This window comes from Monomorium pharaonis, chromosome 7, assembly GCF_013373865.1.
Source record: "Monomorium pharaonis isolate MP-MQ-018 chromosome 7, ASM1337386v2, whole genome shotgun sequence".
In the NCBI taxonomy this organism is placed as follows: domain Eukaryota; kingdom Metazoa; phylum Arthropoda; class Insecta; order Hymenoptera; family Formicidae; genus Monomorium; species Monomorium pharaonis.
The window spans coordinates 14326288-14343359 of record NC_050473.1 but is presented as its reverse complement, the minus strand read 5'-3'; the positions used below and the strand labels follow the sequence as shown (position 1 = coordinate 14343359).

The following is a 17072-nucleotide window of genomic DNA, read 5'->3' as shown; positions in this document are numbered from 1 at the left end:
GATTTTCAAGAAGGGGGGCACGCGATTGGTGCTCCTCGCGTCGCGAGAGCAGGACCGCCAATCGGAGCGGGGGACCGTCGCCGCGTCATCGCTCATCGGCGCGAAGTTGCCGCGAATTGTCCTTACTCTTTTCCTGTCGCTAACGTCGCGTTCGTAGTGACGAGCGCCGAGTTTTTCTCCCGCGCGATTTACCCGTTTCGGAGTCGTCGTGTCCCCGATCGCGCTCTACATCATCGTACCTTCCGGAGCAGACGAGGACGCGAACGGACGCGAGTGAGTGCGCTCCGTTGGAAGCGAGGGCACGAGCGGATGGCGAGGACGAGATGCGAAATCATGCGACATCGGCCGGTGTCGGTGAGTACGTGTTTTCAGTTACATTTGCGGTTCGACCGCTCGCTCGGATGCAATCTCGCGCGGATCAAATGGCTCAACTGTCGTAGCGACGAGGTGAACGCGCATTATTATCTTTCCTCCAGGTAAATTGCGGTCGCGAGATGGCTTGCGACGGACGCGGTGAGGGGTGGGAGGGGGAAGGCCCAAGTTAACCTCGCGCGATAAAAGCCGCTCTAAATAAAGCGGCGGCGGTGCACGACGATCGCATGTTTACGGCCGACGTGTAGAATTCGGGAGGTGGAGTCGTAGCGCGCGTCGCGACAACGACGACGACGACGCCGACGACGACGTCGAACATATTCTATCAGTCTGATAGCTCTCGGCGGGATACTCGGAGTGGCGGGAGGGGCGGTTTGATATCTAATATCGGCTGCGCGCGCCTTTATGTCCTCGGTATCGTTTTATGTTGTCGCCCGGGTAATCTTCGCCTCCCTCGCGGCTAAACTTTCCGCCCGATGGATAAAGGGAAGGAGGAGAGAGAGAGAGAGATTGAGAGGGGTGGAGAGACGCGCGGGACGACGTTGTCCCTCTACAAATATTTAAAGGAATTAATTAATTAATTACTGATACGAACAAACCGGAGCGACTCCGAGCGACGTAGCCCAACGTAGCCTCGAGGGAAAGAAGGAGAGCTTTTCGGGATTTTCTAAATCAGAGAGTCGTGAAGGATTACCGCGTCTCGTCTCGCGGGTGATTCCCTTCGTGCAGTTTTAGGACTACCTGAAAGACGACGGGCTATTTAACATTCCGCCTCATTTCCCACCGTTTCTCGCCTCCCGTCGTCGTCGTCGCCGTCGCCGCCGCCGTCGTCGTTTCGAGGAAACGTTCGCGCCCGATGCGAAAATTGCCTCGGCAAGAATTATTGACTATAAATTACTCGTCTCGCTACCCCTTAGCCTCACCGTTCCGGGCGCTCGCCCCCTCTCCCTCTCCCTCTCTCCTCCGCCGTTACTCATGCAAATGACGGCGGAGCCCGCGGGCTCTGAACGCCCCGCGCTCTCTCGCCGGCACTCGCCACTTACTCACCGTTACACCGGGGGGATCCCCGGGAACGAGAACGGCGAGAGAGAAGGCATCGTCTCTCCGGGTATCTGCCGATACCGGCGAGGCGAGGGCGAGGCGCGAATTGCCGCGAATTTACATTTTATTGCGCGCGTCTGAGACAGACTGCCGGGTTTCTTCGCGCGCTCGGATCTTTATTCGTTTCCTATTTACTGGCGTCGGTCCCGACGACGACGACGACGTTGCTCGTCCGACACGCGTTTCGCTCCGCTCCGCCGTCTCGGGTCGGATATTGTCATTCGAACCGGCGAGAGAGTGGCCCTCGATCTTCCGGACGTCGATCGCCCGTAAAGATCTGGAACGCTCGCCGATATATTCCCGGGATCCATAAATAATATCCTCCTTGCATTTTCGTGGGTATCGAAAATGATATTTTCTTCGCGGTAGAAGTGTAAGATGATAACACCATCGCGCGCTCGCCGCTAGATCTCGTAGATGCCGCGTTTCGAGAGACGCGGCGTGGATGTACAGCACGGGGAACAAATAAAACAAATTTCGATCCATTGTTCCCTTTATGGCGAGAAAAGTCGCGTCGCGTCGCGTCACGGGTCGGCGGCGGCTATGCGGTGTACCCGAGGCTAAATTGAATTTTTTTTCAATTCATTCCACTTGGCGCGCGCGGCCCGAGACGCCCGGGTGGTGTAGTCAATGGGGTATCTGGGCGCGACAGCCTCACCTATTCGCCGTGGATTCTCATTATTTTTAAATTGGAAATGAGAAGTGTGCGCGCGCGAGAGTGTGCGGCGGCGGCGGCGGCGGCGGCGGCGGCGGCGGCGTCGAGAGCACCTTTCTCGCCGACGACGCCGGATCGCGTCGCGTCCCAGCGCGTCGCGCCGGTGCATTATTCCACGCCGATGCCTATAACCGGCGAAGGTGGAGGCGCAGAAATTAATTTAATTACGGGCCGGGTGTCGATAGCAGTCACCGTTCCTTCCGGTTAAACAGCAGGGCAAAAAGGACGGGGTTCTCGAAGAGCTTTGACCTACGCTTTAACTTTTCCTTAAAATTCATTTAAAGGGAAAGATTCATCGCGCCGGTTTTCAATCTTTTCATTTGCTACGATAACCCAGAGGTGACGTTTCTTTAACAGACAAGAAAATTAATCGGAATGTTGTAACATTAGAACTAAGACGATTAACTTCCAACATCCGTGTATGTTATGTATATATTTTTGAAAAAGGAGTGGAGTAAAATCAATTGATCGGACTAGTCATACTCATTAACATATTGTAAACAAAAGTCACCGGAAATTCGAGAGTACACTGTTATAAATTTAAGGAAAAAAATTACAAGCCCGGCATTTTGACTGCTTTGACAGTTAGATACTTGTTGTAACAAAAACATTATGTACCGAATGGCACACAAACATCAAGTGCAGATAGAATTCTTATTTCAAAATTTAAAATAAAAAGTAATCGTTTGCAAAAGTAATTATCTATAAAACAGTGGCATTACGATATAGAAAAGATACGTCGTTCTTGAACTTCGAGTAAAACTCATTTATTAAATTGGAGCCAAGATACAGTCTGTAGCCGAGGCAGTACTCTTACAATTATAAGATGATTCCTATACCGCCTATCTGTTGAAAAATAAAAATTCTACTAGATCGTTAATAGTTAATAGTATAAATTGAGAGCATTAGGTGTTTCGTCGCTTAAAGATAGACTTCTTTCGTTCATATTAATAAATTTAATAGCACGCTACTTGCACGAATCAAAAAATTATATGCAATTATATCAAAGCCTTTTTAAAGAAGACAAGATATAATTCTAAAAGAGAAAAACAGAGAGAGAGAGAGAGAGAGAGAGAGAGAGAGAGGAACATCTATTGGCAAAATTGACCTCGAAACAGCTATATGAAATAAATCTCTTTCTTTTTCATTCTCATCTAATTAATGATTTTTAAAAATGATACGTCAGTATACAAAAATCGATTAAATATATAGTAAAAGGTTTCTGTTATATCTCTATTTGCAGATATCTAAAAGGACTTTAAAATGTATACACTTTGTTTATCTCTATCCAGCCCAACAATAATCTATCTAGCATTGTAAAGTGTATTTGAAATTAATTAATATCGTATGTGTAGATGTGAGCTATATATTTATCTATAATTTAGACATATCTGTACATTCTACGATTCTATAATTGTTGTACGCTATCACTTATACAATATATTGTTAATCATAATAATGGAAACAATATGGGAAACAGAAGTTTTTTTATCCTCTATTTCAGTAAGAAATTTGATTTAATTAGAATAAATATGGGCTAGAAAGAGAGAGTTAAAAATTTGCTTTATAAATAGTGTTTGCTGGGTTTCAGAAGACTATAGTACATAAAAAAATTAATGCGATACAACTAAAGTCACAAGTCCAATCGATTAATTACAGTCGGACGTTCCCGACCTCGTCCTATTCTCGTGAGACTTTTTTTTATGTACTATGGCCTGTAAAGTAGTAGATTAATATTATCAGAAATTTATTTAAGATATGATTAATTTCTTTGATAAATAATGAGAAATCGACGAATATATAATCTTTGTGCAACGAATGTTAGAATATATCACTGCAACATTTAAATAATAATATAATATGTCTGTTTTCTCTGTAACTAGCTCACATTAAATCTATCTATTCTAATTGTTACAACGGTAAACGATCCCTCACTGAAAGAACACCTCTCTCCTCTAATTTGTATACCGGCATTCTCGTAATTCGGGCATTAACAAATCTCTCCGCTGCTTAGGATACTTTATATTTTATTTTGAATGTATCTTATCTACCATTGAACTGCTTACATACTGAGTGTCTGGTATTCGAGGAATAATAATTCTAGATAGTAAGATAGTGGAACGTTTGTCAGAGTTAGCAGTTTAGGTGAGACGAGATCGGTATTCAGAGTCAACGCTAAATCTGCGCACTCTCACGAACGTATTACAAATTCAGCATCAATACGGATTTCAAACTACAGTTCGCACACTACAATTCACGCTCGACGAACGAGCCCGCGCGCTCTTTTTTTTTTTGTACTAGTATTCGATAGTGAAGACATCCCGTGATAAGAGTGTGTAATGGGACAACGGATCTCTATACGTGTATATTGTCCAAGGGAAATTATATTATGAGCTCGAATCAATTCGAAAAATGCATTCTAAGTAATCTTCTGCGGGCACATTATTAAGTATACGAGTGATTAGTACCATAAACATCAACTATACAGTTATTGCTATGGAAGCAGTACGACGATTCAGAGCCCCGATAAATTCAAACGAACTTATCGCATACATATATATGTATATATAAACATAACATACACATATGACCAAATATATATGTGTATATGTATATACATTTTTGTGTACATATACGCATATACATGGTTATTTGTATATGTATACTTTATATATCTTATATATTGTCTTTAATTAATCTAAACTAGGTGTTGTGTTAAAATTACAATAGTTACTTTATGTCACGTCGGTTAGATGTGTGTCATAAATCCAGTTGAACTTATCGTCGGCATCGAAATAGCGTAACTCATAATACATTGTTATATAAACAGCTTTATAACGCGAAATCTCTGTTCTACTTGTATTCATCTCTTTATATATACATAGCACGTCTAGCGCGATAACTACAATCGATAACAACTAATACATTCTTATCAGCGTGGCGAGTATAGCAGCTTTCTGCGGCCTGCGCAACACCCGCCATTCTGGATAAAATATATTTCATTCCATTCAACTTTTATCCAATACTCTTTCTCTCACCGAGTAATTAACTACATTGTTTATTGTCAATACATTCGGAAATAGTGTCACTGTGCCGTCTTGCCTGCGTTCATAACTTTCATAAAATGTCACAAAAATCATCTCTCTGTCAAGCCTAACAAATTTCTCATTTGCACCTGTGTAATCTTCGATAGACTTAGAAATCTTAAGAATCGCATTTGTCATTCGTTCTATCCCTTAACGCATATTTACGAAAGTGTCTACGAGATCGTGTATAACGATAAATACAAGTCAGTTTACAATGTACAATTATAAAATTTACATCACGGAATAAGAATCATTAGTCGACAATGACTCTTCTCTAAAATGTGTTTTACAAATACTACTGCAAATTTCAATGACATTTAATTATATGTGAGTAGCCACGTGTATTTCGTTCCAATTCCAATAATATATATTCTCTCTCTTATATAACACATATGTAATATTAATCTAATATAGAGGAGAACTCATGTAATATGTTTAAGTACTACTTTTAGTCGATTTGTATAACTAATGCGATTCTTAATGTTTCACTCAAATCCACCTATTCAAAAGTGCTTAAACTCTGCAACAATGTGATATACGTTCGCAAATACTTATTGGCAATTCTTTGCTGAGAAGCAAACAAGGCAAGGCGCCATTAAACACGTTCACAGGACGTCCGAATGAATTAACGAGTGCCACCGGTTAAAAGGCGAATTATTACATAATTGCTTATATTGACTCGCGTATATTTCTCACATCTTTGCGTATATAAGTACTTTATATTTTAAATAATTACACGTACATGTCACATCCGCGCAAATACATCACGGCGTAGCCGCGGCCTCTACCTCGCTTCTACATTCCTCTTTTATTCATCCATACGCAAAGATTTATACATTTGAGAGATCATCGCTATACTTATCCACTTTGAAATATGTTTTTTGTTTCGCGTTTATCGCGTTTATCGCGTTTACAGCATGTGCGTGTGTACCGTGTGCGTCGCACAGGTGATCGCATATACATATATCCGCATTACTCTCTCCCCTCGTGTAGATGTTTCCCATGTGTGCGTGTGTGAGGATCGTATAGCTTAACTTTTAGTTTCTCAATACGACAAAACTCATAGACGAAACACAAACGCTAAATAACCAAAGAAAAGTGCGTCGTCCCATCGGACTCGGGCCGAGTGGCGTCCTCATAGCTGGTACCATTTCTTGTCTTTGTACTTGAGCATCAGTCCGTGAGCGCTTTGTGAAAAGGTCTCGGCCTCCGACATCATGCGCGCGGTCCGGTCTTCGAGCTGTGACAGCTTCTCGCCGCGCTCCACAACCATTTGATGTGCCATATTTACCTCACCCGTCGCGCTAGCAACTCGCTCTCGTAGAGCCTCGTTTGGTCCTGGAATATGTTTCGCCACTGTGCGCGACGCACGGCCGCTAGATTCGCCGACTGCAATTAGCATCGATATGTAAGTGTCAGTTTGCTTACTCATTTTTCTTCATTTTAAATTTTCAGTACACAACTAATTTATTATTAATTATATATATATATATATAGAAAAATAGTATTCTCGTGCTAAGTGCAGCCGATTATTCAATTTTAGTTTTCTTATTATAAAAAAAGGTAAATTGAATAATCGCTTTTCTCAACAGTAGAATATTTTTCTGTAAAGAAGGCTACTTACACAACTCTTCTCGATCGAGACTTCTCGAACCACCACCGAATAAACCTTTGAAGAAACTCTCTTTAGGCGGTTCTGGCATATCGTGGCCAATAAACAGATCACCCATCATCTCCGTCAATTCACCGCTAATCAAACCAAAATATATCATAGTCAAATTTAGATAGAATACATCGATGTAAATGTAAAATATAAAAGATTAGTTATTTTATTGAAATAAAAGTGTGTAAAAACTGATCCACGTGAAACAATACCAGAATTCACTCGAAACCGAGAACTTCTGTATTTCCATCGGTGACGAGAGATATAAGCCATGACCTCGATTGCTGAAGCAAAGCGTCTTTGCGATCCTGCAAAAAATATGCACAAGATGGCTTTACTGCGATGCATTGTTTCATAGATAATAGATTGCATATAAAATGACAATATCAGGGTACAACTGTAAAAGAGTGTCGAGTGTGCGTTTTTATATACATAGCATAAAGCTCTGGAACGTGGTAAAAGGGTTGATATATAGTTATAGGTTTGTAAGTGACGCGGGAAACACACTTTCCTATATGAAACATTATGAAGCTGGAAACAAAAAAAAAATTGTGAAATTGAAAGGAGATAGTACAGTATATTGCACGCAAGGCACTTGTGTTGTGTTGTGTCAAGGTTTTACGTGTGGTTTTATCTGTACTTCATAGATGACTTACTGATCGGTATCGCCATTAACAAAGAGTTGATGACCCCATATGCTCAACATGGGGTCTACAATGCCGTGTTTTGTGGTCTGAAAACTGTTAGAGATTATAGAGACAGGAGGAAGGTGAGCGCACGACCTTACACGGGTCAATATAAGATTTACTTTATCATTAATTAGCATTAACCCTTAAAACAGCCAGCCCAGTTATTTATCTCAAAGAGACTGTCTACCTGGTTCGCGCGATATATCTTATTTTCTGTATATGTATAAAAAATTTGTAAGTGAAATAGACAGTAATGGTAAATGTTGCCTGAACGTTCGTAGTGTAGTGCCAGATTTTGTTAAGTAGAAAAATCGCAGATATGATACATATAATGAGATAGAAAAATTTCAAAATAAAACAGTTAGAATTTGAAGATTAGAATTTGCAGATGAAAATTGCCATAAACAATTTTTTTATCGCGTGATTGTGAAACGTTATGCAAAAGAATGCAATCAAAAACCGAATGGACTGAAAATATTTTCAATTTTAATTTTAAAAAGCAAATTCGCATTTTCATTCGTTTCACAATGCATTCTCTGAAAAATATAGCATATATGCTCCGAGACAAAGAGTGCAATAGAAGTGCTCGTAAAAATGCTACGAATGACGCATGCTCTAATTGTGTTAAGGGTTAACGAGTGCACTTATTGCAGAGAAAAGTCGCATGCCATCGTCACTGTTAGTGATCATTAATTCACTTCTTAATAAATAATCGCAAGTATAAAACAATATTAATATAGATATAACAGTTATCGTCAACTCTTCATACATTTTTTGGCGATATTTTATCAATAGCAAGTTATTGATATCGACAAAAAGATAAGCTACTACTGATTTAAGTAGCTTTTAACATTCGCGCAATCCCTATATATATATAAAGTAATGTAGAAAGAAATTTCTAGAAGTGTGTCATGTTATTCATTTTTAAATATAAATCATTCTGTTTTATATAATTTATGTTCTTAAAATTTATATAATTACACATAAATGGATCTTTAGATGTTGCAAAATGTTTGATAATTACACACTTCTAGAGAATATTATACATATATATAAAAATATAATTGGATAAAATATTAAATTGATAAATCGAAATACTCTCTAGAATAAGTACCTGATAGTCAATTACAATATCGTTTACGTGTCAGTAGTGCATATATTTCTAGCTTTGGCACCTTATCTAGATCTATTTGATGATATTAGTCCAGGAATTTTAAATTTTTGTTTTTTATTCTACTGCGAATAAATATAAAGTTTAAACGATAATGAGAATAAGCAAAATTTTAATAAGATTAACCAATTTCATGCGTCGTAATAATGAATGAAATGTTGAAAGTTAATATAATCGTATAATAATTAGCTATATAAAAATATACAAAGAATGTAAAAGATAAATTTTGCTACAAAAGCTTTAAAAATTTAAACCGACCGATTTAAGATCGATTTAAAAATATATCTTAATGCAGCGCATAAGCCTTCACTTGTAAAGGATAGATAATTCGCCGTCATTATTTAATTTAAAAAAGAATTTCTAGACCTTCTTTTACCTTATAAAAGCTAGCTCCTATTTTCTGTTTTCTAATAAGAAGCAATAATTATATATAAAATACCATGTATTAAAAAATTGTGATTTAATATGATATCAGCCATCTTCCAACCTATCAATAATTTCTCTGTAAGCATTAGAATTGTAAATAGCTTTAATGGCAACGACACACAAACAAATTAATCAATTTTTTTTTTTTTTTTGATATTTTTAATCGCAACATTAATGGTAAAAACTTCTAACGTAATAAAAATTTATCTTAATATCCCTTGAAAGACTAACTTTACTTATTTCAAATTTGAGGAAATATATCCAGTTATTAATGTTACTAGCATAGCATCGCTAATTTATAACTGCATCATAAATAGATGGTTGCAGTAAATATTTCTTAAATGTATATGTAACGTATATAATTCTGAACTGTATGTTGTATGTGATTTTCAACATTTTAAAATATGTATATTATATTAAGAATGAAAAATATAGAAATTTTTGCGATATTACAATAGCGTATAGTGCAAACGCGTCATGTGCAAATATTGCCACTATCATATTGCTTTGATAGCTAAAATGAAAGAGTTAGAAAGAATCAGAGTTATTATTCTTACCTCAAATCTACAAGAGGTACAAAATCGACGTCTATCAGCGGCCTCAAGCTGGGCAGACTGTACGTTGTGATGTGACCATTCGAAACGTAACATACCAGACAGACATTATCTAGACAGAAATATTTCATGAAGATGAACTATCTCAAAAGGATTACACATTTCCAGAATACAATCAGATACAAATGTAGTAATGAGTCGGCATGACAGCTACATCTCCATTACACATGTAAAGAGAAATAAACGTGAACTATACCTTTGAGTGTTGTAACTTCTGCTTTAATTACGATATGAGTCTCCGCCAGCTGTTGCCTATATACACAGTTTTGGGAGGGTAACGCCACAACTCTTGCTTGCTTCTCTGACGCAAGCACGACAAATTGTCTGTCCTCGAAGTTGTCCCCGCCGACTTGCGTGTTCGTCGACGGTGACATTCTGCTATTTGTACATTTTCCTTGACTCTCTTTAACAAAAATTTACGTCGATTAATGCGATACGCTATACAAAGAAAGGACCTTTAAAAACGAAATGCAAAAATTACAAATATATATGGAAACTACATTGATTACTATTCTCGTGCTGATATACATGATTAATAGTACAGAAAATAAAGCCTACTGTTTCGCTCTTTGCCATCCGTACTCTCGTCTTTCCAGGACTCGTATGAATACGGGATCAAAGCGCCGTTGCAATCTAAGAACGACATCGATTGAATACAACCCTTGAGTTTGAAAGTAGATCCATCTGCACACACGAAAATAAACGTTACGTGCTATGAACGACTTAAAACGAGAAGAAATTGTATCATAAAAGTAATATTTAAAATTTATTAAGTACTAAACATAAAAAAACTTACTACAGGTAGACACAACCACTGGGTGAGCATGACGTTCGCTGTGGGCAGGCGTATTGAATACAACAGTCTGTACAGATCCCAGAGACGTGCCAATCCATAACGTCGGCATGCCAATTGTATCTTAAAGAAATTGAAAGAAATAATTGAATTAATGAATAATCCATAGCGTAGCGCGTTATTCAAAAACTTTTAATATAATTAATTGTTCCGTATTCGTACAATTTTGACTTTTAAAATGCGTAAATCATTTTTTTTTTTTTATTGATCAGTGTTTTAAATGCAATATCCCGTCCACGAGAAAAAAAATCAGTAATAATCGGGCTAGCAGTATTAATAAGGAGAATGTGATATGCGCGAGACAACAACGATCTACAACTGTTAAAAGTCAAAGTTTATGCTGGTCTACGTACCATTTTTTTTCGTATAAGAATCCGCAAATGTAAGGCAGCTTATGGTTTCTGTAGTGATGTTTTCGAGGGACGACATACTCGAGCTTCTTGATCGTTGGAAGGAGCCGTCGAATTTATCTATTCGACCAGCAATCCCAAAAGAAAATTATCGATTATTTATAGAATAAGGTGCGCCACTTCTTTCCGGGCTACTAAGAAGCATGCACAATAACTATTGAAATTATTTTTTTCGACACGTTTACATCGTCTTTAAGTACTGTATATCGTAAAGTGTAACTAGCGTATATAGTCGAAACACTTATCAGAGACAGCGCAGCTTCAAGAGGACAGTAATAATAATGATCGTGAGAGAATGAGAATGCTGATTATGGTAAAGATGATGACGATGACAATAATAATAATAACAGCGACAGCAACAACAACAACTATTACGATCAAGATCTCTTGACTGCAGTATTAATTATCCTTCATACACTTTAGACTCATTAGGATTTACGAATACCAAGTCAGTCATAAATTTACACAGACACAAAGACAGTACGTACAAAGACGCACGGACATTCACCCGTACGTACACACGCACGTATAGTATCAGTTAGCGCAGAGATAGAGAATATCGTTCACAGACTAAGTCAATCTTGAATAAGTAAGCTAAGTAGACGAGTGACACGAAGAAGAATCACTCTTGCATGCACGCGTAAAATATTCGGGCGATCACTGGATTGTGTAGTGACGAAAAAGTGTCGACGTCTCGATCAAGTTTCTCCGTAATATAAATATAAACTGGACTACAAATCAATTGGTATATGTTGTAGCCTGGTGCGAAGATGAGATTCGTGTAAAATACTATAGATTACCTCATGAAAACAATTTTGCAAAGCAATCAAACGTATATTAAACATAACATTTGTTCGAATAGCTTAATTCAATACGTTATCTAATATAACGTGGTGCACATACGCGTTAGTTCTTGAATTTAATATGCATGCAATTATCTGAAATAATAAAGTATTGTCTGAAATAATCATTATCTCTACGTGTATCTCTCACAAATTTAAGTCAAATGTATTTAAAATAAAATAAAATAAAACGTTTGGAATATCGCGAAAAAAGAATAAGGTGATTATTTTTCTAACAAAAAGAATTGAGATTTGGAATTGAAATTTGGAAAATATAACTGTTAGAAAATCATAAACAAATTAACACGTAGCGCGATATCAGAGTCGGTTTTAGAGGAGTTGCATGAGAATCGTCCCAGTTTTCGTGTAATAACACGACAGAAGATAACATTAATGTGCGAAAGGATCGTTTTACAAACAGACGGACATAACGGTAAGCTTTATGATAAGGGCGTGTGTTGTTCAGGACGAGAAGATGTTAACCGGTGATATTCGTTCCCTCCGATATGTTTGCACATTCACCGTACACGGTCCATCCTATGTTGTCAGTATATTCACATAAGGTGCAGCTTAGATTGTGCATCGAGTTGAGAGAAGTAGTTATCTGAGAAATGCAACGTTATAGATCACATCTATAAAAGAAGCAAAAATCAAAAGTTTGCCACATAGGCGAAAACGAAAAGAGCAAGAAAGAGTATCTCCTTTCGAAGGTGCAGTGTGACAACTAGAAATCACGCAGTCTAGACGGTGTGCCATTTCGTGTTTATTTAGAAAAGATCCACTAAAGAGCATGTACAAGTCAGAAAGAAAGAGATGCATCGTAGTGAGAACTACCGAAGTCACTTTCACACTCAGATTAGGTAAAGACCAGACAGTATCTATTGAGTCTAGACAATAGAAAAATATATGCCGTGCTGAAAAGGATCTCGGGGACAACGTTGCTTACGGTAACGTACAACAAATCAAACAGATTGTAAAGAAAAGAAACAAAAATTATTTTTAAAATACTAAAATCAATTTCAAAATCGATCCGGAGCTTATCTTACAACGAGTGAGAGGAATAAAAGTATCGTAGAAATAGGTGCATGACACAATGTCCAAAGGATTAATTAATATCGTATAAGAATAAATATCCACATGAATTACACACGAAAAATGACGACGTTAAATTATTTAATTAAATGTGGCAAAGTCAAATTATTTAATTTTTCAAATTATGCAATCTAATGTGATAAGTAATTAAATTTGTAATTTACTTTGAGCAACATTGCGCAGAGATCCGCACTCTTTCCCGAGCTTGAAAAAAATTCGATCCGAGAAATCGCTCTATAGTCGCAATGAAATCAAACTTAAAGGTCAAGCGATCAGAGAGAAGTAGCTTTCCCATTATGTGTCACAGAAAGAACAATATATCGGTGGTCTACGTAGTCCATACATAAATAAAATTACAGTGGGCTGTATCGGTAATACTACCAAAGCTGCTATACTGTCTGGTGTTGGTGAGAATATTCTGGTAGTTCAAAGACGCTTGAGGGACGGCTGAGGGGTAGCTTCTCATCTCCGTGCTACGCTGAGCGTAGAATTGCGAGACTGTCGGAAAAGCGGCGGCAGCGCCCGTGGCGGAGTCCACTTCGAAGTGGCTGGTAGTGGTGCTCAGACACTTCTGGAGCTTCCGTATGCCTTGGGTGCGCGGGTGACGTTGATCTAACGTGACACCCTTGCGAGGCATCGTATTAATTTCCTCGTCGGTACCGCTAATCGCACCGGCGGCGGCACCACGAATACCCAAGCGAGTTACGTTAACACCGGCACTAGAGCCTCCACCACCGTCACTATTGTTGGCGCCATTGCTGCCGCTGCCACCGGTGCTACAACCATCACTATTATCACCATTGTCACCTCTCTCACCACCAACACCCACTGTATTTCTTCCTGTCACCGGCAATACGCACATCCCGTTCATCTACAAATCAGGCGACAAGCGTCAAACGTGAAGGAAACATGACGACTCGGTCATTGCTTTCGTTTATAAAAAAAATATTTGTGTATGGACTGGACTCTATATAGAAATGTTATAAGCTCGAAATTTCTATCAAGCTTCCAACTAAACGAAATAACAAAAGCGCATGGAAAATTAATTTCCATATTTCTTTTAATTTTTCGCTTGCCAGAATCATATGGGAAACTGTTATATATTTGTACATTATTTTATCACTTATATTCATTTATATTCGTTATAAAATATATACATTAAACTATTATACCTTGTTTCGAATGCAATATATAGTGAAAAATGTTTTATTATAATATATTAATTAAAAAATAAATAAAATAGAGAAATAGAATCACATAAACTTAATAGAACTATTGAAAATTCATTACCAAATAATATCAAACGAAATAGCGCTGGAATTTATTATCATCTGTAATAGTATCGTGTTTAAGAATATTTAATATAAATGTCACAATTAATATCAGTGTGGAATAACGTAAAACGTGCCAAGACGTGAATGTCGCAATGTTTCATAAATTCTCTCTTTATATATTATGTATACAGATTTGAATTCCCACCCTAAAATCGAAGAAACTGTCAAGCTTTAAATAAATAATGAATAATGTAACGACGAAACTGAATCGATAAACTGGGAATTGTTGGCGGGAAAATGTTGATCGACAATACGATTATTTCCTCCCTTGTTTACCTCGAGTATTAAATAATGTATGTATGCATGTATGCGAAAACATTTTAAAGAAATTTTATTTGCCTTTTCGTTAAAAAGTTCTCGTACATCATTCGTGATAGCACATCGAAAACGCTCTTTCTCACATTATAGCAATGACACGAAACAAGACTTAATTCCGAGCAGATGTTGAGTGGCACTATTCGGAAACCGATAACTCATCAGAACCAATCGTCAGATCGGAATAGCGTGACGAAAGTTTACGTAGACATTTGCGTGTGACACAATCACAGCATATCGGAAGTTTCATTAAACAGGAAAATCAAGAGATCGAGACCTTTCTCTCTTTCTCTCTCTTCCACCTCGCGCAATTCTGCGTTCCATCATGCGGAAACGACTGACAGAGATCCCTCGATAAGGACGGACCTAAAACATTTCCGTTCAGTTCGATTGGACTTTGTCTCGACTATTCGAGACTTGTGGAACAAGTTCGATATAATAGTTCATTGTTGCTGTCTGCACTGGGGCTGACGTTACAGAAGATCTCGTAAGAGGAAAATGTAACGATAAACGCCTGCTCATATTGCACACACCTCGTGGTTGGTTGCTCGCTATGTGGAATATCAGCATATTTATGCAGAGTCCTCTATAGCAGTCAGTCAATGTCGAGATAAAAATTTGAAATAAAATTTGAAGTAATACATTTTCACAAAGCGTCCTGTCCGGAGCGTAATACGCGTTAATATTTCGCGCTTTAATTCAATAAAAAAGAATTCAATAGAAATAGCTTCTTGTCTCTCGTTGTCTCGTTGATGATGCCACGACCATCAGTGTTATTATTATTATTACTATTGCTATTTGCGTGCAAACCATCGAAAAAATTTCCAAAAGCTTTGAAAGCAATGTTGTACCGAGAGAAAGGTGTCTGGATAATATAAGAGTTGGAAAATAAGAAGAGAGAAATCAAAAAATAGTAATTCTACATGTAGATTTGAAGGCAAGCGGATGTATGCTCGATGTTAACAGATCCACGTGAATAGAATCCGATCTCTGGATTACTCAGTGACCGAGCTATAGGACGACAAGAACTCTGCCTATTAATTTGTAACGTGTAATCATACTTCTTGACTGAGATTTCGGTGTCAAGGAGTGTACTTTTCTCTCGGTGATAAGAACAACTGTCAAAATATGAAAAACCTTGTTTTTACCTGAATCGACCTTGCTGTCGGGGAAGACCGCAAAATTGATTTGAACCTGAAAAAGTGTTAAAGTAGAATCTCTTCAAATTCGTATTGCAGTGTAAAATTGTGAATAGAGGGCTTGGCGCCGGTTGTAACGAACAGGCTTGCGTTATCTGCTGTTGATATTCCCGCGGGGGTAAGGGGGAAGGAAAGGGTCTTTCCCACATTTTGCGAGCATGAGAACAATGTTTACAAGTAGCCATAAAACTTGGAATGGAATTGACACAAATGGATACCAAGACCAAACGGGAGGCGATGCACTTTCAACATATCTACTATGCATTCCAGGTACTGGTATAACCTAGGGGTGGGAATACTAGAAGTCTTAAGTATACGGCTTTTTTCCCGACCTATTGACCTATCGACCATCCACAGCGGATAAGTTGCAAACTAAGAGTGACTCGGCAAGATAATAGCTTTAAGAAAAGGCAAATCGATGCAGTTTAATGAAGCGGTGACATCCTTTAAAATGTATTCTTCTGAAAAGTAGTACATTAGAAACCACATTTTTTATGGATATAAATTTAATATATAATAACGTAGACATATATTTACGTCCGAAGAACTTTTGCCCGCATTTTAGACGTCATTTTTATCGTAGCTTGTCCCAATAAACTTATAGTTCTGTCTTCACAGCTAGAATAACGGAACTTGCAATATTACACTAAATTTAACACTGACACTTTTATTTAAATCATAGACTGTGAAATCTTTTTGCAATATCGAATATAATAGGCACCCTCTGATCCAAATCAGGAATGCATTTTAAAGAATTATCATTTTCAACATAAATCGCGTGTATTATATTGTCCTCTAGCAGGGAAATGTCTGCACTCTTCTATTAATTATAAGGCCTTTTCTTCATAATCGAAGAAACGTCGACACACTTCGAATGTGCCTAATCGTAATGTATCGATGAACTTATTGACTGACCATTATATTAGACTCTACATTTTGCGTGATCAGATTTCACAGCAGTCTCTATTATTCCACATAACTATAAAATATTTGCATTGCAAAAAATATCTTAATATTAATCAATTTTATTTTATGATTTAAACTCACGATCAATGATATCTACGATGCTTTTGCTGTCATGTTCTTGCAAAAAACCTTTTAAAAAACTATCGTGAAGTGTTATCCTTCTTTTCTAATGAGATCTAATACATTGAAAATGAATTCTCACGAAAAATAAATTTAAATAAATA

General features: G+C 37.9%; 1 protein-coding gene across 12 annotated transcripts in view; it reads right to left on the bottom strand.

The window, feature by feature from the left end:
* Positions 1-2939: 2939 nt before the first annotated feature.
* LOC105832503 (syntaxin-binding protein 5) overlaps positions 2940-17072 on the bottom strand; it is a 36850-nt gene continuing 22717 nt past the window's right edge. For 2 of the 12 annotated variants that reach the window (XM_012673510.3, XM_012673512.3), the window contains 10 exons: positions 15832-15877; positions 11044-11169; positions 10634-10753; positions 10396-10521; positions 10034-10240; positions 9781-9889; positions 7594-7677; positions 7150-7245; positions 6899-7023; positions 6410-6663 (listed from right to left, as the gene is read on the bottom strand). In XM_012673510.3, the coding sequence (XP_012528964.1) occupies positions 6410-6663; positions 6899-7023; positions 7150-7245; positions 7594-7677; positions 9781-9889; positions 10034-10240; positions 10396-10521; positions 10634-10753; positions 11044-11169; positions 15832-15877 (1293 nt within the window). Of the gene's footprint in view, positions 6664-6898; positions 7024-7149; positions 7246-7593; positions 7678-9780; positions 9890-10033; positions 10241-10395; positions 10522-10633; positions 10754-11043; positions 11170-13391; positions 13906-15831; positions 15878-17072 lie in introns of all 12 variants that reach the window. The other 10 variants (XM_012673511.3, XM_012673513.3, XM_036289497.1 and 7 more) reach the window with 7 other exon arrangements.